The sequence below is a fragment of the Alternaria atra genome, assembly GCF_907166805.1.
Source record: "Alternaria atra isolate CS162 genome assembly, contig: 28, whole genome shotgun sequence".
Taxonomy (NCBI): domain Eukaryota; kingdom Fungi; phylum Ascomycota; class Dothideomycetes; order Pleosporales; family Pleosporaceae; genus Alternaria; species Alternaria atra.
Genome location: NW_025091326.1, coordinates 3,312,401 through 3,336,431, shown reverse-complemented (window position 1 = coordinate 3,336,431; position 24,031 = coordinate 3,312,401). Strand labels below are relative to the sequence as shown.

The following is a 24,031-nucleotide window of genomic DNA, read 5'->3' as shown; positions in this document are numbered from 1 at the left end:
TATGCAGTCTGCAAGACGCCGTGGCCCTTTGGACTGAATTACAAAGCCTTGGTGGCCCGGTATCTGCCCGTCTTGAGGTTGAATGCGCGCTGGTCCTTCAACCAACGTCTGTAACCAGCAACGCTGCCAATCTTCTCGCCGTAGTAATCCGGGGGTGGATTCGCCAATGAAGACGCTGTGGGATCAACGCGGTGGCGCTTGATACGGTTAAAGAAGGCCGAATCTTTCTACACCAAACAGTATCAGTATTCGACATGTCAACTCGATGCAAATCCATGGGATTTCAACTTACCCGCGTGAACTCGCCAAGCACACCCCTATAAGCCAGATTGAAAACCTGGTTGCCGAAAATAGGTCCAATGAGCCATCCGACAGCCATCATGCCCAAGGTACTCAGTCCCATGAGCATGAATGGGTCGAAACCACCAAGTTGGGCTGAGAGCGTGGCGTCATAGCCATTGTTAATCATGGTGGTGAGACCAAATAGGTCACGCCCACTGCGCCGACTCCAGAGCAAGCCTGGCCGATTCTCCGGCGCGTGCGGCGTAGGGCGAAGAAGGCGTTCCATGTGAGTTGGGGTTGTGCGCTGGGCGAGTTGTTGGCAACGGGCTGTGCGGGGGCAGTCGATGCATGTCGTACTATCAGCCTGCTGGGAAATGTGGTACGAGGGGTGGTGGTCGGGCTGTTGCGCGGTTGTTGCTGGAGCTTGTTTGGTCGTGTGCATGTGGAGAAAGAGGATGCTGCGGCCGTGGACGAGGGAGCGAGTATCGCAGGCGGGAAGCGGTTGGCAAAGGCCCTCGCTGGGCACAGTGCACTTCGTGTGAGCATGTTGGGTGTGTCTCGGACGACGGTGGGGCAGCGTCGGTGAGGTCGCAAAGGTCTTTGGCTGCTCCGCGAACTTTCCGTTTGGATGTCAATAGCTGCAGATTGCGGGCCTTGGCGATTGCGGAGAAGCGTCCTGCACTGTAGTCGTCGATGGAAATTGCTCTGCGGATTGTGTATTGCAAAAACAACAACAATCAGTGCAACTCCTGATTCGGAGGATTTCGCGCCTGCGCTTAACGTTGGCGAGACGTCATTTCTTCTTCTTGCCCAGATGCTGCTGACTCATCCGTCCAGCCATGTTCTCCACCCTCTGGGTCAGGATGATCTTCCGTGGAACATCTACATTGTACATCTCTTAATCATCATAATGACTCGATGGGAACAACTCGATCTGCATCTCCAATGTTCATCACTTCTACCGAGTGCAAGCGATGTGTAGTACAACCTTCAAGGGAGCCATACGGAAGCTGGCAACGAGACAAAGAAAAAGAATGTATCCACTGTGTCTACGATGGAGTTTCGAGACCTTCGTCTAGTTGCTCAGTACTTGCTCTATTGAACCTTGCCAAGGACAATCCTATGGGTCGTGTCTGCAACTGCACGTTCATCTAACATGCAATATCTACCCTTGTCTCAGTGCCACGGAAACATTACGAGCGCACAGCCCATCCTTGTCCAATGCATGCATGTTCCATTTCTCATACTCGCCCAACCTGCTTGAGAAACTTGACCTAGGCTTGGGGTTGTGCTTGGGTCTTGTCAACGGCTGCAGAAGCTTTCTTGTGAACTTGGCGTAAAATCCGAACCACGAGAACACCATAAACCTGCAAGACACTCAGGTTTCCATCATGGGTGCTCGCCCACAGTCTCAGTCTCAGTCTCCGAGCATGGAGCATGCGTATGTCCCTGGTCAATAACCAATACACTGACCCTGCATGGGATTGTCGAAAAGTATATCAACAAGGTGGCATTATGGTTGAAGTAGGCCAAGGAGAAAGTAAATAAACTCGACCTTCACTGTTCCTCTACAGCTACCCACCGTCAACCGCCTACACTCAAGTACTGGTTATGCCGTCAGCCCGCCCTCGACCAACCTCACTCACCATACCTACTGCATCGACAGCTCTATGGCGCACCATCCGCCCCCCTACTCCTCGGCGCGCAACCTACCCATTGATGTCGGCGTTGGTCATCTCCGATGACGAAGCTCCTCCGTTCCAGTCTTATCCTACTGGGATCCAGACACACCGTCACCATTCGCATCTATCCGCTCACAAGTCTCGCCGAGCTCACCAACAAATCCGTACCTTGCTCCGCCAGAATTCTCAACAAACCAACAGTACCTTTTCCCAAAGGCAACACCTCTTTTACCCGCGTCCCCTCTATCCATGTTTGATAGTCCGATATCGCCAACGGCACTCACATTTCTCCGTACGCCCACGCCCATCCCAACCAGGACGACGTTTCTCTCACCAGCTTCTCATCTTCCAACCACCTCTCCACTCCCAACTCCAAGCTTCCTGTTCCCGTGGACACCAACTCCTTGCCCTGGACGGAAGAGAAAGGTTTCTGTGTACGACATTGTAAGGGATATCGCAGAGAGGAAAGGTAGCATGGCTAGTATTGTGAGAACGCGGGAAATGATGAGGTTAGAGTTCTATCAATCGTTGTTCCTGACGGGACAGAAGGAGTTGAATGAATATACAGGTGATGAGAAAAAGAAAGGAAAGAGGAATAGGTGGACAATGAGAGGAATGTGGAAACGGCTGGTTGGTGGTAGAGACGGCCGACAAGTCGATAGGGAGAGTAATATAGTACTGGGTGGAGGACGTATAGGGATATCTAGGCTTCAAGACCAAGTCTTCCGAGACTGATCTTTGCCTGACAGCTTATTGCGTTATGTAAAATGAGCGTTAGGCCATATGGATGTGTAGAATATACGGTATCTCGGGTCCGACGGACTGGCGATAGTTGCTGAGCTCTCAGTTCAATACGAAGTCAAAAGTAGACTGTAAACTTTCCAGGATTCGAATGACGTATACCTAGAGGGTTCATTGGCGTGGATGTAGAGAATGGTGGTAGATAGTGGCAACGCAACGTCGTCGTGCTAGCGAAGCGTGTGTTAGAACCACAGCAGACTTGGAAGACGATCGACCTAGGAATCTCAAAAGATGTCATTCTTTCCGATGCGCAAATCAGACTGTGGGAGGTGTCATGACGGATGGAATAGCGATAACCTATGGTGCATCAATGACGTATAAGCTTGCCATCCCGTTGGACGAGTTTATGGTTGGTGGCTGTAGCGCAAACTCGATAGGCTGCTGGCACCGAGTTGTTAGTACGATAAACCATCTTCAAAAGAAGTAGTGTGATTGATGAGCATCGTTGGACAGGTTAGTTGCGACAGGATCATTATGCGCAAAATTCTGGGTCCATCGTGATAAAGGCGTGTAAATGCGCATACAGGCCTCATCCTCGGCGATATTGCTTGAGAAACCGCCAACTCGGTGCAAGCGGCATGTCGTACTGGGTACCACGGCCGCTTATGCGGCGAGAGAATCGGTCAGACTTCTCGCGTAAGGCACACTGTGGTCAGAACGCAGTAGGCTGATTTTGCTCGAAGTACGGGTTATACCGTTGTGACATTCGCGGCTGGTGACGAATACCATGAGGAACGTCACTCTCCGTAGCCGTGGTGTGGCATGAGGTTATCTGGCATCCAGGTCCAAGTGGATGCCAGTGGGTGACAGTGGATCCTAGGGTGGTCCCAGACGCGGATCGAAGCACCCCAACATACGAAGCTCAGACAGCTGGTTATCAGTGGAGCAGCGCTAATAGCGAACAACCGAGCGTTTGCAATTTGAATTTGACAATATTGCGATAGAGGATTCTGGTGGACCCTTCATCCTGCGGGCCTGTGTATGGTCGCCAGGCTGCCGGATCATGGTGTTGTGATTGACCTGTCGACTGGTCCGATATGGGACGTTCCAAGACACTGAAGAAATTCCAAGCAAACTTGGCAACATATGAGCTAAGGCCATTGGGGAAGCAGATGAGCGGGGTCTCGTAATTGGCCGCAATTCCTGGGGCAAAAATTGTGGTTTTTTCGGGCATCAGCACGGTGGGTCTGGGTGCCGTTGCCGGTTAGATGGGTACGTTTGCAATCAAGTGTCAAAGACGCGCGACGTCGCACCTCTTAAGCAAAGGATTCGGTAGTATCCTCCCCCACGCGTTGATAACGTTGTTCTCGAACGGGATGGTGGAGCGCAAAAGGGTCCAGATATCGAGGCAACTGAAACGAGCGAGGGATTGTCGTGCCAGGATGCGAAGTTAGATGGGGCAATGTAACACAATGCTGCCGTACTCATTACGCCCGACAAGACAGCACACGCCGTAATCACGAGCGCTTGGCCATGCCTATTCGCGGTATTCGCAATGGCAGGACTGCAGCGCCTCGCAGCGCCACCGATGGAGTGGTTGACAAACAGTATTGTTGGAGAGGCATCGCGTCTCGGGCTAACCGACGCGGAGATGACGGAAGCGAGCGCGCTAGACCTGGCCAGGCAGGTGCACATGGAGGCGGGGCACGTGAGGAGCTTCTCCAGACTACACCAAGTAGGCGCGGCCATCCGACTGCAGATAAGACGGTTGCTCTGCACCATCCTCGATTCGCCAATAGAGGCAGCTGGCAAGGAAAGCGGCGCTGGTTCCGAAGAAAACCGCAGCAGCCAAGGCAGCCCAGCACTGCAATCAGCGTTCTAGAAAGTGTGCTAGAATGTTGCTAAACTCGTTCCTCGTCTTTACTCGTAGGCCTGGAACTCGTGCACTTGTTATCAGTCCTCTTTGGGTCCAATCTCCGCCCAACGACCGGGTCTGACCAAACGTTACCAAGGGCTCCCTCGAAGCTCGCACCAAGCCCTATACGCCACCGGCCGATTTGCTGTTGCGGGGGAGGTCCCAAGCTAATCCCAAGAGCCGCCGCGGGGGCGCCAATTCACCGTCCCTGCTAGCACTACCTGCTTGCGGTGAACGCTTGTTCTGGTCCTGTGCGGCCAGCCAACCAAATACGGCGCCATCCTATCAGTTGTGAGCTTGGCCCTTCACTGTAATGGAGGGATGCCAAGCTGTCGGCTCGTGCGCCTCGTGCATCAATGGACGGGGGTCCCTGTCGCTTGTTCCGTGAGTCCATCTCCAACGTGGACTGGGTAAATGTCAATTGCCTCCCCCTCCCGCTGATCTACATCTTCCATAAGAGCAGCCGCTCCCAGGGTTTCTCTCGTCTTCACCAGTCTTTCCCCATTCCCAGCACTGACTTGTCCAACCGCCCATCATGGACCACGAGAAGGTTCTCCCGCCTGATGAGAAGACCAGCGTCCCGCACCCGACCGTCGAAAGCCAGAGCGAAGATGTCGCTGATTGGCGTGACCAGGAGGACTTCATGACCCGTAACGGTCTGAACATGAAGTCTTTCCAGCGTCGTCCCCAAGACGGCCCCATGGTCGTCCTCGACAAGTCCATGAAGACGCGCCATCTTCACATGATCGCCATCGGTGGTTCCATCGGTGCTGGTTTCTTCGTCGGTTCCGGTGGTGCCTTGGCCAAAGGTGTAAGTTGCATATCGCTCAAATGCTTTCGATTATCGACTCACAGCTTCTACAGGGTCCTGCCTCCGTCCTGATTGATTTCTCAATTATGGGTATAATGATCTTCAACGTCGGTATGTAGACGCCACGCATCTATGCGTATCCTGACATAACTAACTTCGTTTGTAGTCTACGCTCTTGGTGAACTCGCTGTTATGTACCCCGTCTCTGGTGGTTTCTACACCTACTCTACTCGCTTCATTGATCCTTCCTGGGGTTTCGCCATGGGCTGGAACTACGTCTTCCAATGGGCTATCGTCTTACCTCTCGAACTTCTCGTCGCTGGTCTAACGATTCATTATTGGGAGGGCGCCAAAACCGTAAACGTCGCTGTCTTCATCACGGTCTTCTGGGTCTTCATCTGCTTAATCAACGTCTGGGGTACCCTAGGATATGCGGAAGAAGAGTTCTGGTCGTCTTGTATCAAGCTCGGCGCCACCATCGTCTTCATGATCATCGCCTTGGTCTTGGTTCTCGGAGGAGGTCCCAGCAACGGCATGTATTCTGAATACTGGGGAGCCCGTACCTGGTACGATCCTGGCGCTTTTAACAACGGCTTCAAGGGCTTCTGCTCTGTCTTCGTCACCGCCGCTTTCTCCTTCTCAGGTACCGAACTTGTTGGTCTCGCTGCCGCTGAGACCAAGAATCCTCTGAAGTCCCTTCCTGGTGCTATCCGCCAGGTCTTTTGGCGAATCACTTTGTTCTACATTCTCGGTCTCACCTTCGTCGGACTCCTAGTTCAGCACAAGGATCCACGTCTGATCGGCTCCTCTTCCGATGCCAACACCTCACCCTTCGTCATTGCTGGCAGGAACGCTGGATTGGTTGGATTCGACAGTTTCATGAACGTTGTAATTCTCATCTCCGTCATCTCCATCGGTGTCTCTGGTGTGTACGGTGGTTCCCGTACCCTTACTGCCCTCGCAGACCAGGGTTACGCTCCCAAGTGCTTCACCTACGTCGACCGTGCTGGACGCCCTCTGTACTCCGTTGCTTTCATTCTTATGTGGGGTCCTCTTGCCTACATGAACTTGGCCTCTACCGGTGAGACCGTCTTCAACTGGTTCGTCGCTCTGTCTGGTCTTGCTGCTCTCTTCACCTGGGGCTCCATCTGCTTGGCCCACATTCGCTTCCGCAAGGCTTGGGCTTACCACGGACACACCCTGGATGAGATCCCATTCAAGGCTGCTGGTGGTGTCATTGGCTCCTGGATCGGTCTCTTCATTATCATGATTGTCCTGATCGCTCAGGTAAGATTTTCCCTCAATCGCTTATCTTGTGCATCGTGCTAACATTGACATTAGTTCTACACTGCAGTTTCTCCCATTGGCAAGAGACTTGGTACTGCTACCGACTTCTTCTCAGCTTACCTCGCTGTCTTCGTCGTTGCTGCCTTCTGGGTTGCCGGATACTTCTGGAAGCGTGAGGGATGGCTCCGCACTGCTCAGATGGACGTTGACACTGGCCGTCGTGAACTCGACTGGGACCTCATCAACGCGGAGCGTGCCGAGATCGCCACCTGGCCCGCGTGGAAGCGTTTCTTCAACCGCATCTTCTAAACATGTCTGCATGTATTTAGAACATGGTCCTTGCACTTTCCAAGTGCTTTTGAACTGGTTATCAATCGATGATGTTATTCATCGTAGATCGATATGTAATGTTCGCCTTCTAGACAAGGTGATCCTGAATGTTTATATACCCCTTCTTTCAACGTGCGTCCAGTGCTTGTGATTCTTTTGCTTGTCATGTGAGCCTTCTCGCATCTTAATGACTGATGCATTTCCTAGATAATACTATCTTAAACCCCCACTGTGTCTGAATTCTGTGTTGTCTGAAGGATCCCATTGGAATAAATGACGCTCAAGTTGTTATATATCAGACTATCTGAGACAGTCACAAAGTCCTTGTTAGAATGCTCACAGGCAAAAAACATATATCCCAAGCTACACACTCCCAGATCATACTTTCCGATTGGTGCATTGCTGGGCTCCGGATCTATGATCTTTCCATTTACGTTCGCTTTGCTAAAACCGGCACTACTGCTCGAGTCCGATACCCTTGTACTCAGTGGTAAATCAATCAGGGCCTTCGGGGTCCAAAAATTTAACTTCTTTCCTTTTCTCTTACCTTTCTTCCCAGCAACAGTTTCTTCCGACTTGAGTTCGCATTTCGTGTGCAATACAATAGCTGGCGTAGTCCATAGAGTTGACGGCAAGATACGCAAAACAGTCAGTTTCTTTGGCGCCTTAAAAGAAGCCTGCGCCAGGTCGTCTACCAGCTTGGGCTAATTCGTCAGCAATTTAATCGACGCGTCGTTTCTTGAGGGGGGGCTCACTGGCACTCGTTTGCTCACTCATCTTGTACTGTTTGAGTTCCAGGATCATACGGTTGTTCTCTTCGTTGAGCTTTCGGTTCTTTTCCTTCTCTCTACAAAGTTCTTCCAACACCGTCTTGAAGCGCTTCTCGGATACCATTTTCGGTGGCTCAGGCTTTGGCGCAGGTGTAGTACCTGGCTTCTCATTCAATGCATCCTTTAGACCTTGAATTAGGAAATCGATCGATGCGCCCTTCTCGAGTGCTCCATCAACTCCTGCTTTGAGATCGTCGAGCGGACCCTGGAATTTGTGTGGAAGACCTCTTTTAGCATCGAGGCTGGAGAGACGGTGACGAAGAGACTTTTCAAGCGTCTGTAACTCCTTGTAATCCTTCTCTGGTGTATTGGAGTCGTTTGCGCGCTTGTAGGTCGTGGATAGAAGGCCGTAGGTCGTGCGACATGCTCGATAGTCTGCCCTGTCAATGGATTGCGAAGGTAGAAGTTCTTCCATGTCTATACGATGTCAGTATATATGTCATCCGCACTTCGTGGACCGTTTCCACATACCCTCGATAATCTTGCCGATCTGGCCGTGACCGATTTGGGAAGCAGCCATTGTAAGGTATAAATTGATGTTCGTGACGGTTGAGAGGTGTGTAATGGGAGGGATTGCTAGGAGGTTAGGCTCAGTTGATATTTATCGCTGGTATGAGTAGGTGGAGGAAGGATCAATATAGGCTGTAGAGGTGAGTGTGTTCGTGCTCTGGAAAAAGTGAGTCCTGAAAGCGGAACCATAGCAGGTGCAAGCTGATATGTTATGGTCTTAGCTCGCTTCTTCTGCGCTATTCTCCAACTAGTATTCATCAAGTTCACTTGATAGTCACTCGTGGATCTGAGCCTTGGAACGTTATAAGTAAAGACCCACGACGGATAGCGTCGCTGAGTGAGGACTAAGGTCCCACAACACTCTCAGCCTTCCTAAGTGCCTTCTCACGTACTAAAAGCGGATACTATGTTCGATACAACATAACCGTGCCTTGATTCAGTAGATTGTCTAATCATCCAAATAACTTTCCCTATTACACATGTTGTCGGGTTTATGCGCAATAGAAATGGTAAGTACAATCTTTGTCTTATATCGATCGATCTCATCCCGAATATCCTTATGTGACCAGAACCACTCGTCTCCCTGCTCCATATTCATGAACCTGCTGTATAGGTCTTGATAGAAATGGCGGCCGAGGAAAGCCATCATCTTCGTAGTGTCTAAAGTGTCTTGTGGCGTAGGAGGTGGAATGGTAGCGCCAAAAGTATGTGAAGCAGATGGTGCCCCCTTTGCTACTGCTTTGGGCGGCTGTGCTGGCAGCGCGATACGAGCACGACGAATGTTCTCGAGCCCCACTATCTCCATCGTATCAAGAACAGTGTCTGAAGCCTGTTTGCTCACACCATGGGCCTCTAATCTGCAAGAGAGATGTTCATCAACCCATGACGATAGCTTGGGTCCCTCGCAGCTCATGTGCGCATCCACTGAGAGCATCTCGAGTTGTCCTCCTGGCTTGAGCACACGCATGCAGTCAAAGAACGATCGAGCCCAATCGTCGTTTCGAAGAACAGTCGCTGCCGAACGCGAGATAACGGCATCGAAATAGTCATCGGGGAAGGGCGCTGGAGACGCAAGTGAAGGGGTATATAGTGAATGATGATTCAAGGGAGCAGGATATGTCGAAGCTGGATGCGCTTTTATGGAAGACAGCGTATAAACTGTTACCGAAGGGTACCTGTTTGCAAGCATCCATCCATCCGCTGCAGCAATTAGCATTGAAGCCTTGTGAGATTATACGGAGCGAGAAGGTGAACGCACCTAGAGAACCATGTACTTGGAGAACTCTCTTCTGGTCCACTGGGCGACTGTTACTGAGTAACTCGTGGGCAGGTGACTGTAAGGGTTTGTTCTGTGTTAAGCGTTGATAGGCGGTCAGTGCCCACAACCGCTTCTCGAACATGATCTCCTGGAAACTCTCATCGTCGTCCAAACCATCCCACTCCTCACTCAATCGTGCAGACATGATGCGAGTACCGGCACTCTCCATCTTAGCTAACGCACGGGTAAAGGGTGTTTGAGAGGCTTTGACGCTTTGATCACGTTCATTACTCTGTCTGCTACCAGTCCGCGAACCGCGCTCGACCAGCTCGAAATAAGGTGCGTGAGAGGCCGGCTGAGGTCTGAAGGGAGTTTTGGAAGAGCGAGGCTCATCGTAAGCATCTTCTGAGAAGGCAGTCTCATAGCCCGAAGCACCTGAAAAGACACTATTGTTGGACTGAGTGATGCTAGATTGAAAGGATGATGCGCGGGAAATCGTAGAGTGCTGTGACTTCCTGTCTGCAGTGCGTGTAAGCATGATACTTGTGCAATACCATCATCGATCCATGCTCAAACGAGCCATTGGGTGCAGTTGCGGCAGCGACAATCGTGCCGTCTGCGTATTGCGGAAGTATATACACGTACCTGGCATACTGACGGGGCTAAGCAGTCCTGCAGATACATTCCTAGAGATGGGTGTCGGCGGCAGCCCGGTAGAGGGGGGAGGAGTTGGCAGCGGTGGCAGAAAATGTTGTGGGCGGAGGGGTCGAGATACCTGCTCGGAACGCTGCGAAGGTGGTCTTTGAGGTGCTTGCTGCTGTGTATCTAAGGGAGCAGTCGGTGGTGCTGGTCCTTGATCAAGTTCTGGTTCGGACTCTGGTTCAATTACCAGCTCCCCTGGGTGCTGTGTTTCTTTACATGTCGACAATGGTGCGATCTCCTGGATGCCCTTTTTACTGCTCTTGCCAAACCATCCGCCAAGGCCCCTCTTCCCTCCAGATCTGGAGTCTGACGAACTCGTTACATCTTGACGTTTGCTGCTGTGTGTGCTGCCGGAGGACTGTGAGGTTGCTGAGAAGGATCGTCTGGTAGTGTCGTCTTCCTTTGCTCTCCTTGCCTTGCGGGCTCCTACTGTCTCCGCATGTTGGGGAGGGACATCAAAGGTTGGAAACATGTCTACGATTTCAATACGGAGCTACAATACCTCCAAACGGGGGATCTTCACTCGATAATACCTCATCTCTCTGAATGTGTCGCAACACGTACCACATTTTAGGCCAGCTCATACACGGGAACGACTCTCAATCTCGCCAACTGAGCCGGCTAGTGTGTCTAGTCTGATGATAATAGCTCAGCGTTGGGTGCCGTAAGTCAGTCGTGGTTGGAGGCCTGAGAGACAAGGGATACCCGGTTGCTGCCGACATAGCGCCGAAGCAAGCGAAGTGTCCCCATCGATAGCAGACGCAGATGATGATCGACAAAAGTGACCTTCCCAATCCACTCACTCGGAAAAGCAACTAACGAACTAGAGGGGTATCAGATGAAAGCAACACCAAAATCTTCGCCCATCTTACACATCACAGCAATGCCGTCGCGCAAGCATGTCACCTCCGATAACCAGCAATGCGATACGCACGACCCGCGAAGGCTAGTTAATCTCATGTGCGCCACCAGTTCCTTTTAGCGTCTCCTAGACGACCACTTACCTTCTCCCTCCATGAGAGTCTCGGAAAGCGGCAAATCAGCCATTGGCGCGAACAGAGATCGCGGGTCCAAGCCACTGTTGGGGCTATATGCGACTCGTTAGAACTTCTTGGAAGACCCGACAATCAGGTACCTCTCGTTCCTGAATCCTGTTGTAGCCACGTCCGACTCCTCCACCGATGCACCATCGACCCCGGACCCCGGAGAATGCAGTGTTCCGTAACGACTAGACTCATTTGCAAAGGGCACCGAAACGCTTTGAATTTCAGTTGGTTCAAAGCAGGCAGCGTACACGGCACGCCACTCTATCATCCTAGACATTGCGTGACTCGCCTTCGCTTCTCGGCTCAGTAGAAATCATTTGCTGATGGTAGTGGACCATTCCGTGCGGTCCACATCCCGAATCCGACAACTACGTTAGTACTGGTGGCATGTCCAAGACGGACGGTTCTCCAATGGCGCATACGCGGTTACATTTCACCGAAGGATGAGATGATGAAACAGCAGCACCTACCCGTTCGACTTGCCTCAACGGAGCGGCAGAATTTTCCACGCATAGTGTCACCACATCTACTCAAGGAGTCCCCATCTCCGATCGCGGAGGATGCCTTATTTGGCTTACCACGAACTTCGTGTAGGATCGTTACGGGCACCTGCATGACGCGAGCACATCTACTACGCCCCGTCCCCTGCACTAAGTGTAGCCTCCACATCCTCCTCCTTGAGCACAGCAAATATATCTGGAGATCGATCTCCGCCCTACCTGTGGGTCAGTGGTCCAGTATTGCTATACCATCTCAATTGTCTTGCTTTTGTTTTCTGGAAACATCATGGGCTTCATTGAACGGAATAAGGCTGCTCTCAACGATGTGGTTTCTGCTTCCTTTGTGGGCAGGTACTTCCATCTTGACGGGTCAGGACATGTACGTCGTCCTCGAACTTTGAGTGCAAAACACAGTACTGACTGCCAAAGCCAAACGAGATCAAGAACGCAAGATTTACCACTGAGCTACGCGCTGGTCTGACAACCTTCTTCACCATGGCATACATCATCGCTGTCAACGTGAGTCAACCGATATACATGCCGGATTAGTAGCATGTAGTAGAGCTGTACTGACGACACACTACCACTTACAGGCCTCCGTCCTCACAGACTCGGGTGCTACATGTGTCTGCGACGATCCCGTCGACCCAACATGCATCAACAACGAAGCCTACTCTCTCTGCCTTCTCGAAATAAACCGCGACTTCGTTACTGCCACCGCTGCCATTGCAGCGCTTGGCTCATTCCTCATGGGCGTTCTTGCGAACCTTCCTGTTGCACTCGCACCGGCAATGGGTCTCAATGCGTACCTGGCATATCAGATCGTAGGTTTCCACGGCACCGGTCCCAAACGACTACCGTGTGGCAATGACTGCTGTGTTTGTCGAAGGCTTCATCTTCATCGCTCTCTCCCTTGCTGGTATTCGTCAATGGCTGGCTCGCATCATTCCCGCCAGCATCAAAGTTGCGTGTGGTGCAGGTATTGGCCTCTTCCTCACTTTGATCGGACTTTCGTACTCGGCTGGTATTGGTGCCATAACGGGAGCTAAGGCAACGCCCCTTGATCTTGGAGGTTGTCCAACTGAGTACCTCGACCCGGACACTGGCTCGTGTCTCTCCCACAAAGCGACTAACCCCACCATGTGGCTCGGCTTCCTTGTGGGCGGCGTGTTCACAGCTCTGCTCATGACTTACAAAGTTCGTGGCTCAATGATCTTTGGCATTGCACTGGTATCGATCTTCTGTTGGCCCCGGGATACTGCAATCACTTACTTCCCACGCACGACAGTTGGCGACAGCCGCTTCGAATTCTTCAAGAACATTGTCGCTTTCCATCCGATTAAGCATACGTTGTTGGCACAAGACTGGGATCTGTCTAATGTAGGTGGCCAGTTTGCTCTGGCTGTCTTCACTATGCTTTACGTTGATATTCTGGATGCGACGGGTACTTTGTACTCCATGGCTCGTTTCTCGGGCGTTGTCGACCCTGACACAGGCGATTTCCCTAGAAGCACCATCGCTTACTCCGCTGATGCTCTTGCCATCTCCATTGGCTCCCTCTTTGGATCTTCTCCCGTTACCGCTTTCGTCGAGTCTGGTGTAAGTACTGCATCTTAACATGTTCTGTCCTCACTGTACTAACTTTCACAGGCTGGTATCCAAGAAGGCGGTCGCACAGGCCTGACAGCGATCACCACGGGCATCTGCTTCTTCATATCTCTCTTCTTCGCGCCCATCTTCGCCTCCATTCCACCATGGGCTACAGGTGGAGCCCTCATCCTAGTCGGATGCATGATGATGCGGGGTGTGCTAGCTATCAACTGGAACTACCCTGGTGACTCCATCCCAGCCTTCGTCACACTCATGTTCATGCCTTTCTCATACTCAATCGCGTACGGTCTCATCGCTGGAATCATGTGCTACGCCGTCATCAACACTACTACGTGGGCTCTCGGTGCCATTTCTGGCGGACGTTTGCTTCCACCCGACTACGACAATAAAGAGTACTGGAGCTGTAAGTGTATCCATATGCTGACCGTCTTCTGATAACCATGCTGATAATACTCCACTCTAGTCCGTTCAGACTCGCCGCGCGCCCAGCCTTGGTTCATCCGCGCGATGAAGGGTGACAAACAGTTTTGGAGGCCTCAAGATACTGATTCGTTTGAGTTGGAATCTACCGAAGCACGTGTCGAAGCTCATACTAAAGCTTAGATTTGTGTTCTCACTGCTGCCCGCTTGATAGACCGTCCTCACGCTATTTTTCATCTCATGATACCAATACTTAATTTGGGCTGTGGTTGTAGACCCACTGCCTCGCTAGACCAATTAGATGAACTCATAAACACATATTATGAAATAATGGTCGAAGCCACTGTATTCGAATTTGTGCAACTACCTCTACTCATAGAATACCAGGCATCTAACCTCGATACTCTGCCGCCCCGGTGCATCTGCGGGCGTGTTCGGATCCGCAAAAGCAGTGTGCGGTGTCCTCACAGCCAAGCCCTTCTTCCCCGAGGCCATACCTTCACCAAAGCTATCGTAACACTTGAGCAATAGGACTTCCTCAGGCGTCATATCCTTCTGATAATAGAACTTGTGGTTTTCATTCGGTGCCACAGACATTGTCTCGCCCTTGACCTCATAGCCTTCGGTGGATGTGTAATTGTTTGGGTCAGGAAGAACCTCTTTTCCGCGGTCATCGACATCCATGGAGTCGGCGCGCTTCGGGTAGAGAAGGTTTGTGGCAATGAAGTCAGACGGTGAGGTTGTTCTCCAATCAATCACTGCGAGAGGATGGTCTGAGGCGGGATTTTCGATAGGTCTCCATACGTTGATTAATTGCCAGCGGCCCTTGATCAAGTGTTCTGCTTCCTCTGGAGAGAGATGTCGGCGTACACGGGCTTCTGCTGCAGCTTCCGTTTGATCTACGTGAACTTGTTGGACCGGTTGTCTGGGAGAGTTCTTGTCTCGTCTTCGTATGGTATGGTCGAAAATGACGACTTTCTTCACACCGGGAAGCTTGTCGCGAAGTAATGCTTCGACTTCAGCGTAGTAGCCTTCTCGTACTGCTGAATCGTCTGTGAAGAGCTTTTCCTTGGCGGGGTACTGGTAGACTGCGAAACCTGAGTTGTCGGTGTTGAACTCGTGTTCGCGGCCTCGTAGATTGTGAACGGATCGTTCATGCCATTTGTGTGAAAGCTGGTGCCGGGTCCGTCAACCTTGGCCCAAGGTTTCCCAGAATAGGAGTCGGTGTCGATGTGAGAGAAGCTTGTTGTAGTCATCTTGATTGATTGTGCTTCAGACTGGAAGAAACGATTTTGCGCGTGGCTCCCTAGGTGTGGGTTGTAATAGGCCGTATGAGGTACGTTCGTAGAACGGTGGCCGTGGATGGTTCGGGTTGTTCTGGTATAGGGTGCAAGTCTTCTGGCAATGCTCATAGAGGTGGTTCAGCTGTAATCAAAATGCGAGGGTAGAAAGCAAAATCGAATTGACGGTGTTTATGTATGCTCTGTTGCTTAGAAATGAGACATGACGCCATGTTGAAGTTTGGCCGATGTGCTCATGATATGACCAATCAAGATCCACTCCCTCCCTAAAGTTAAAGTCGTGGTGAGGAGTCGCGTGCTTTGGTGGCGAAGATGGTGCTACGTAATCGCCTATATCCAGACCATGCGGACTTTGCTTATACCCGATTGGCTATGCGGCTCTTCCCCGCAACCTTGGAGCGGTCCCAGGGCTGTCACTGTCCGAATCACTTCCGTTTCACCTCGAAATTATGCCACGATATGCTGTCAGCGACGACGATGAGCCACTCGAAGATAAAACGGCAGCTCTTACCCTCAAGAACAAGAAGACGGAGCGCATGAAGCGCAAGAATGCTACGAGACAACAGAAACGCGACGCCATCCTGAACATTACAAAGTTACCAACTGAGCTTATCCTCGAAAGTCTTAAATACCTTCGCCCTCGCGACGTAATCGACTTCAGCTCCGTCAACCGCCGCTTCCACAGCCTCGTCGAAGCCAACGCGAATGTCATTGGCGACGCCATCATCGCGCGTCGGTACAACATCCTCATCAAATGCCTCCCTACGCCCAGACTCCTCGCCGACGTCGACCCCGCAATACAAACTCTCCTCATAGATCCCGCACGTCAGAAGCAACTCAGTATACATAATCGTCCATACCAACACATCCAATCGCCAGATCCACACCAGCTGTGCACCTGTCTCACCTGCATCCTGACTTGGAATAATCTGGGACTAGTTCTAGACTTTGCGCACTGGCAAGATCATCTCGATACTGGAACCCCGATCCCTATTATACCGCGTGGGCAGACACCAGAGTGGAACAAGGAATTGGTAGCGCGCAATGCACGTATAGCTCGCAAAGCCGTTGAGAATTCACTATGGCACGCCGCCATCCTGCAACGGCACCTCGAAAGCACCATTCACGCCATACGGCGACACTCGAAGAACAGGGGGAATAAACGTGTTCATGTTGAGATGACGGAGACTGAGGCTGCGGAAGAGACGGATGCGTTTCTGGCGAAACATGGACCACCGAGTTTGGAGTTTCCGTATCAGCGGGACGAGTATTATATGCTTGAAGCCTACCTCCCCAACCGGTGGTGGAAGAAACAAGACGCGTACTGGTTCTACACAATCAATGGGCAACATGAACGCGATCTAGAACTTGTCCAACGTTTCGCGAAACGATAATACAAAACCTCGGCTATTTTCAGACTTGTACTCGCGACAGTGCTATGGAAGCACAGAAGAGATGTCTTGGTGCGAAGAGAGATGAGTATTCATACGTAAAAGCAGTTCGCTAAAGCGCAAGACGACGAATATATGAGTTTCAGAGACAACGCCAAACCCAACCATAATCCCAATGCAAGATGATCTAGCGACTGTAGCAAAAGAAGCGCTCATGTGCAGAAACCACTCAATGTTGCCGTCTCTCCTTCGGACCGCGCCTCTTTAATTCAGGCGCTCCGGCCCGCCACTAAAGCTATACCCACTCCCAGCGTGGCTGACGTGACTGGGTTGTCGTTCCATACCCATACTGCCCAGAGGCCCCGCGCTAGCCTCTCTCCTATACTCTTCATAGCCGCCTGGACTTAATGCATCCACGCCAGCAGCTATGCTCCCACTGTCCCTGTATTCCGCATATGGGGGTACAGTCGTTCTGCCACCACTGCCATATGTCCCATTCCTATCCTCACCCCAACTCAGCGGCCGGCCAGGGTGTCTGCCTTCATCCGTCTCTGTGCTGTGTAGCAACGCATATTCATCCTCTTCTTGGTTCCCGCCCCGATCCGTGCGGCGATCGAGGGAATCCGTTGAGTCGCGACCGTTTGCGGTTTCGATCTCGGTGGACCAGGTTGTGTCTTTGGGGTTGTTGTAGGCCGAGTCGCCGGAGGCGTAGTGTGTGTTCTCTTTCGAGGATTGGTAGGGCATAACGCCTTCGCGGAGATATTTGTGGAGGTAGTAGCCGGATACGCCCGTTGTGATGGCGAAGAAGAGGCTACAGGCGGTTGTTAGATGTTGCGGCATATTTGACACGCAGATTTGCGAAGAGAACTTACAACACCATGACACCTACACCTACAGCAGCCTTGCTAACTTTGCACTTGGCCTCATCTCCGTATAAGAACGTCGTGCAATTCCGGTCATCATCCGAAATCTTCTCCTTCTTCGCTCCCTCCTTGATACCGTGGGCGTTCCACATAGCCACCGCGATGAAGGCCGCGAACCAGAGGATAGTGTATAGAGCGTCGACAGCGAGGAAAGCGTAGGCAGAGGCGAAGCGTTGGGCGCGCGACCACATGGGTACCATTGTAAGGTAGATTATGGCGGGTATGGATAGGAAACACTATAGGCAACCCTCTGTTAGCCTTCTCCATGCTGTCGTAATAGGCCGGTCTCGAGACCATGCCGTGCACAAAAGGAACGGGAAAGAACGTTACTTACCATGGCAAAGAAATACCTAGTAGGCCCTCCGATATCTCCATCCTTGGTCATAACGGCGATCGTCAGACATGCTGCTATGAAGACGAAGATGGCCTGGAAAACATGTGCCACCACCTTGCACTTCTGAATATATGATTGTGGTATCCGCATATTGTTCTTCTTTGTTTATATCCCAAGTCCGCGAAGTCCTGGTATGTGTGGAAGGGCGCGGAAGCCGGGAAGGGTGAGCGTAAACAGACAGCTCACACAGCCCTGCGAATACGTCAATACGGGCAGGCTTCGGAGCTCCCGAGTCTGCTCTCTGCGTTATGCAAATGTTCAACAACAACAACAGCAACCTCGAATCGTGTACGTAAGGAGATGTAAAATCTGTCAAAGAATGTCGTGGATTCCTCCAGCAACAATGGAAGGGAGAAGTGTCTATGTCAGACACCTTTCGAGTCTCAGCCTCACTACTTGGTGGATCCCAAAGCTGCAAACCACCCAGTCGCGTCCCCGCCGCGCAGCCCGCTCTTCGCTTCTGCAGGGTTTGTGCCTAACCCGGCAACCAGACTGTAGCGTCGCTGGTGGTTATTAATAGAGGGCCGAGAACGGGCAGTGAGGAAGTTAGGCGGTTTAGGGGCTAGGGAAGGGCATTCCTGGCTGATGGTTTGGCGCTGGTTGCTGGGTGATGGGTAAGGACGATGACGTTGGCACCGAGCGACCCTCTTTTGCACGCACTGGCACAGCCGAACAATCCTATGGTATTGCTTATATCCAAGTTCCAAACATTTCACGTCGATACATTCGAGCTTTCCGAAGTTGCTGATGGCCGATTATGCCTTGCCTAGGCAATGTGACTTGGTGTTCATTCAGCTCTAAGCCCACAGCCTCCGCCCAGCCATCACACCACAGCTCGAAAATTGCACCACGACAAAACTGCTCACCGATAGGTTACAGAATTCTGGACCTATCCCTACTCTGTTTGCGCACAAAATTCCTTCGACTAGTCTGCGATAAGCCAGTTTGTTTCGCCCTGACAAAATTGTCTGCACACAAACAACAAAAGGAAATTCATGACCAGTTGGCATGCTCTTCAACCCATTTATCCTTCTCTAAACCACCATCGAGCAGATATGCTTGAGCAGTCGCGTTACCCCTCCACTGCCATTCCAAGTACGCGACAGCCGCTTTACCCTGTTTGCCACCATTCGTAGCAGCGAAAGTCCCGTCATGGCCAGTATCGAGGTTGGCCCTGAGCTTAGGAAGCCCCGCGTTCAGAAGTGCATAATCTTTTGCCGACTATCATAGTTTCAGCATTGGCATTGAACAATATCAAGATCGAGACGTAAGGAAGGCAAACTCACTGTATTATACCCCATATCTTTCGGCCCTCCGATCAGATACACAACAGGCACTTTGATTTCCCTAAGTAGGTACCTCCTGTCATCCTGGAAGATGGCAATATTGAACATCATGATTTTCTTAACACGATCGTCATGATACGCCGTCGACATGGCTTCGAGACCCCCGCAACTATGACCTGCAGTCGTGACTTTGGTCAAATCCACGTTCCCGTATTTCTTCGCTTTGCCAGCGAATGCCCAATCTAGAGAGTCGCGCATGTCCTGTACTTTGGACTGTTGACCAGATTGGAAACCAGAGCCAGTGGGTGTGCCGTCTGCGGCGATGATGTATCCGTAGCTGGCGATCTCTACCAGTAGACGCTCGTAAATGCCTGCGTTGAGGCCGCATCCGCCATTTCCCCAGGCTATAAAGGGGGAGACTGAGATTCCCGCTTGGTGGGGTCTTGGGTGCAAAGATGGTGTGGCCCGGTAGTGTAGAGTCGGTCAGCATCTGCGCTGGATAGGGACCTGAGCCAGACGTCTTCGCGCCATTTCCTTTGGGTGCCTCAGGTCCAGTCCCACCTGCGCCAGAGTATTTTGGCAACTCGGAAAAGGGAGATGCTGAAGATACCGCCTGCGAAGTCGCCATCACCTTTAGCTGGGAAGTTACCAGGTGCAGGCGTGAAAGACTGTGCAAGTGCAATGCTGAGTAAGCTGGGCACGATACCCAACAACGAGAGAAGGGCGGAAGTGATCATATTGATGGCCAGTCTTCGTGATTAGTAGAGATCTTATGTCGCTACACCAGCGCTGATCCTATATATGGACAAAAACCAGCCTCGGTGTATTCCTCGACTATACTGGGTGCATATGCTGCCCTCATACGTGATATTGACCGCATCGTGGACGATCTGGCCCATGAACCATACTTGAACAAGGTCATAATTCGCCAAGACGATCAATTTAGATTAATAGTGGATTGACGACGTACGAACTGAGGAGAAGATCTGGGGAAGTTGAATGCATGCTAGTGGGGACCAAGAGCTTCGGGTGATGCTTCGGTAAATAATCTGGTGTCGAGTAGGGCCGCGGCAAAGGTCTCGTTAGTTCATCAATATATCTGTTAGAACCACGAGCTTTCACAGAATCTAAAAAGTATACGCCTACATATGCGATCGCAGTCTATGAAATAGGACTTGGCCGGTTGTAGAAATAAGTAGTTGCGGCAGTTGTGATGTTTTGACACAAGTCGTCGGGGCAATAGAATCTTGGCCTAATCCCCAAATAGATTCCAGTGTCGTATTGGAGAGTCCCAACGCTCTTGTATGTCTAGTGTGACTTTGAAGTCCCGGCGTTTTCTTTCAGAATGTTGCATCATATAATAAAAGAAAGGTACAGTGCTGTTATCCTTCGATAGGCGGTAATTGTTACACACTGTTTCGCGGATCGAAAAGTGACCGTGATCATACAGTACCTCGGCGTGAGGAATACTCAACTGCCTGATATGTCTGATCTCACTGCAGGTCTCGAAGTCGCATTCTTCCCATTCCGTTTAAAAGGCTTGTTACTCGTATAGTACGGACATATCTGGGTTGTCTTCGGATATATGTGCTACGACAATCTGTCAACAACACACTCCTGAAAGACATAGCACTAGGAAGTATACACATGGACGGTACCCGAATTGCTGAAAACCCTTAGTGTTGGGTTTTTGATGACGATAGCCTCAAGTGCGGAGTCAAACGTACTCCGACTCCTACTTGGGCTCCCATCAATCTTACGGACGTATGCTTTAGCAAATGAAATAGTCTGAACGCATTTCCAGAACACGGCTGGCTCGCTTGTTAAAGTGGGCCCTCGTCATACAACGGGGCATAGTTCGAAGGTATAAGTAATCAGAACGGCGCTGTATACTCATACCTGCCGGAAAAAGTGGATGCCTACGAGCGAATTTTGCTGCGATCGCAATGCATTCAGTGATTTGTAAATACGTCCTGCGTTCGCGAAAGTGGGCCTCGAAACGCTCAAGTCCCTCTTGGAGTTGTAACCAGGGTGTTAAGACCCAGAAACGAAGAAGAGTGAATGCGGACTACACAAAAGAACGTGTCCTTTCGAATGGCATATCATGTATGAGCTCAGAAAGCCCACAGCTCCATGAGCGGGGCAGCGAGGAACTGTGGTCTCGTCTGGTGTCACGGTCATCGTGCGTAAATGTGTACGTGTTTTGTTCGACATTGCCATCTGGACCTGACGGCCGATGCTGTAACGTCTCGACTTTTAGTTACCAACGATATTCAACCGCCTCCCTCTGAAAAGCCGACGGTTGCTCTATAGACTGAGTTCAAGAAGCTCAGCTTGCACGATGACTGGTAGTATTTCTCTTGGCACGTGTATAGAGGGCGCGACAATTAACAATTAGCGCGTCCTTCAGCCTGATGCCGTGTAGATCATTTTATAGAATGGGCTGCATTCGGATCCTTCCTTGAATCAAACTGACGCACCTCGCTTCTCGAGGTGAGGTTCGTGAATCGCGTCTTGTGACGTGAGTAAAGGCGATGCCGGAAAGCTAGCTTGTGTGCGACCGCATCTTTTGACAGGTATACTCGGTGCGTGCGGACAGGAGTGCCTCTTGCAAACAACCTCGTGACGGCATATCGCGTACTTCGCCGAGGGACACCTTCACGAAATGGAGTTACCAATCGTTGTACGACTCCACACCAATCATGTCATTCCTAAAGCCTCTTGTTAAAATATCATGAAAAGCGTGATGACTAAACGTCCAAGGAGCCGTGGTTCCACCTCTTGCAGGATCGCAAATCGGCTAATCTGTCCAGGCTGTGGTGTTAATTGGGATTAGCAAAGGGCGCTGATCATATCGGCCACGTCACCGGCAGCCTTGCCCACCGCTATAATAGCTGTGATTGGATGACATCAAGAATATTACAAAACTTAAGACGGCTGTATGTTGTACGGCACGGATTGGGGTAGTTGAACGGATCGGGGTTGAGAAAGACGGACAGATACCGCGTGGCAGGATGGAACTAAACCAGCTCCCTTAGCGAGCCTCGGCTGATCGGCGGAGATGCATGGCACGAGCTCACCCTTTACATGCCATCGTCGACCGCGTCAGCAATGAATTCATTCTGATATTCGACAAAACCCATCGATCACCTGTAGCATTATCACCATATAGCTCTTGGTAGTATTTGATGTAGTCCGTCAATCACTTGAGGGAATTTTTAATCCCCGGAAGCTGCCGCTCACGCGTCGTAGTCTCTACTAATCAGAGGTCACCCTTGTCCGCATTCTGCTGTTTTGTAATCACGATGTGCCAACGGCAGAGGGCTCAGCTCTTTAAGAGAACGTCATGGGCTGCACATCTGCAGACAGGATATATTCGGAAATAGCCTGCGTAGCATCAGCGAGAAGTCTTAAAGCCACCGGTTATGATGGTTTCAAAGGTTCGATTAGGCTTTTTTTCCTTTCCAGTCCTCATGAACTGCCCACACTTACTGACATCTTTGCAAAGCCAATAAATCGCGACACTGTTGATGTCCACAGCGTCGACATCCGGTGGAACCACATGCCTTCGCAGTTCCGAGACAGGATCCCCTCCGAACGCTTCCCTGCCGAAAAGGGCCGATACGTACTTTACATCAACTACATCTGCCCCTGGGCACACCGAGCTGCCATTGTGTTCGCATTGAAGGGGCTGGGAGATGTCTTGGATTTGATAGAGGTCGACGGAAGGGATGCAGCGCATGGCTGGTTTTTCTCTGGGCGTAGCGGGCCAGAGAGGGACCCCGTGTATGGTGCGAAGTGGTTGAAAGAACTCTACCTGAGAGCGGACCCAAAGTATAACGGGAGAATCACGATTCCTTTGCTGTGGGATACTTTCAATGGTAAAGATACCTAGGGTTTAGGGTAGTAGCCTTCAGACTGACGATGTTCAGGTACCGCTGTCAACAATGAAGCCGCCGAAATCATTCGCATGCTGTTCGATGCCTTCGATCCTCTTCTACCTTTGGAGCGTCGCGAGATCAATAAAGGAGTGGCTGGTTTCAGACCTGCGCACATCCTGACAGAGATGGATTCGCTCCTTTTATGGGTACACGATACGGTGAACAACGGTGTGTATAAGGTCGGCTTCGCAACGTCACAGGCGTCGTACGACGAACATGTCAGCAAGCTCTTTCAGTCGCTTGATCGTCTTGAAGATCACCTCTCACAGCCTAAGCACTACCCCTACCTTTTTGGGCAATACATTTCGGAGGCCGACATTCGACTATACACAACACTTGTTCGCTTTGACGTGGCATACTACACTCTCTTCAAATGTAACAAGAAGATGATACGTCTAGACTATCCGCGTCTCCATGCTTGGCTGAGGCGTCTTTACTGGAGCGACGGATCTGAAACAGAGGGTGGCGCCTTCCGGACCACAACCCATTTCGACTTGGTATGAGAAGAAATTCAAGCAACCACGTAACGCTACTAACTTTATCAGATTAAGGAAGGATACTCGGCTGTGACTGTTGGCAACGGCGTAGTACCGGCGGGTCCGGAGCCTCCGATCATGCCATTGTAATGACCAGTCTAGTCGGCATAGCAACGTCCTTGCTAACCCGTCTTTCAGCTGATTTAAGCCGAATATTTATGCTGCATCAACACGGTTCAAGTTTGCTTTACAGGCGTTATCAATGCTCGATTGTTGGGGAGGTTCTTTGCTTCTACATACCCAATCTGCTATAGTGTTCTATTATATTCAATTGCCGTTTTCTTATTTGTTACAAAACTGTCACGGTCCGCCAGCCGCCTTACAGAGCGTCTCA

At 51.1% G+C, this 24,031-nt stretch overlaps 2 protein-coding genes across 2 annotated transcripts; one reads left to right on the top strand and one right to left on the bottom strand.

Annotated features, from left to right (window-relative positions):
* Positions 1 to 38: 38 nt before the first annotated feature.
* ALTATR162_LOCUS8111 (uncharacterized protein) lies at positions 39 to 469 on the bottom strand (the record flags this gene model as incomplete). The annotated part of the gene is made up of 2 exons (XM_043315740.1): positions 39 to 227; positions 293 to 469. The coding sequence occupies 2 exons, from the start codon at positions 467 to 469 to the stop codon at positions 39 to 41; spliced, it is 366 nt and encodes a 121-aa protein (XP_043171675.1).
* A 4,686-nt stretch (positions 470 to 5,155) lies between these two features.
* Positions 5,156 to 23,787, top strand: ALTATR162_LOCUS8110 (uncharacterized protein; the record flags this gene model as incomplete). Its single annotated transcript, XM_043315739.1, has 7 exons — positions 5,156 to 5,431; positions 5,485 to 5,542; positions 5,598 to 5,632; positions 6,653 to 6,718; positions 6,773 to 6,809; positions 23,621 to 23,658; positions 23,707 to 23,787. The coding sequence occupies 7 exons, from the start codon at positions 5,156 to 5,158 to the stop codon at positions 23,785 to 23,787; spliced, it is 591 nt and encodes a 196-aa protein (XP_043171674.1).
* Between the last annotated feature and the right edge of the window lie 244 nt (positions 23,788 to 24,031).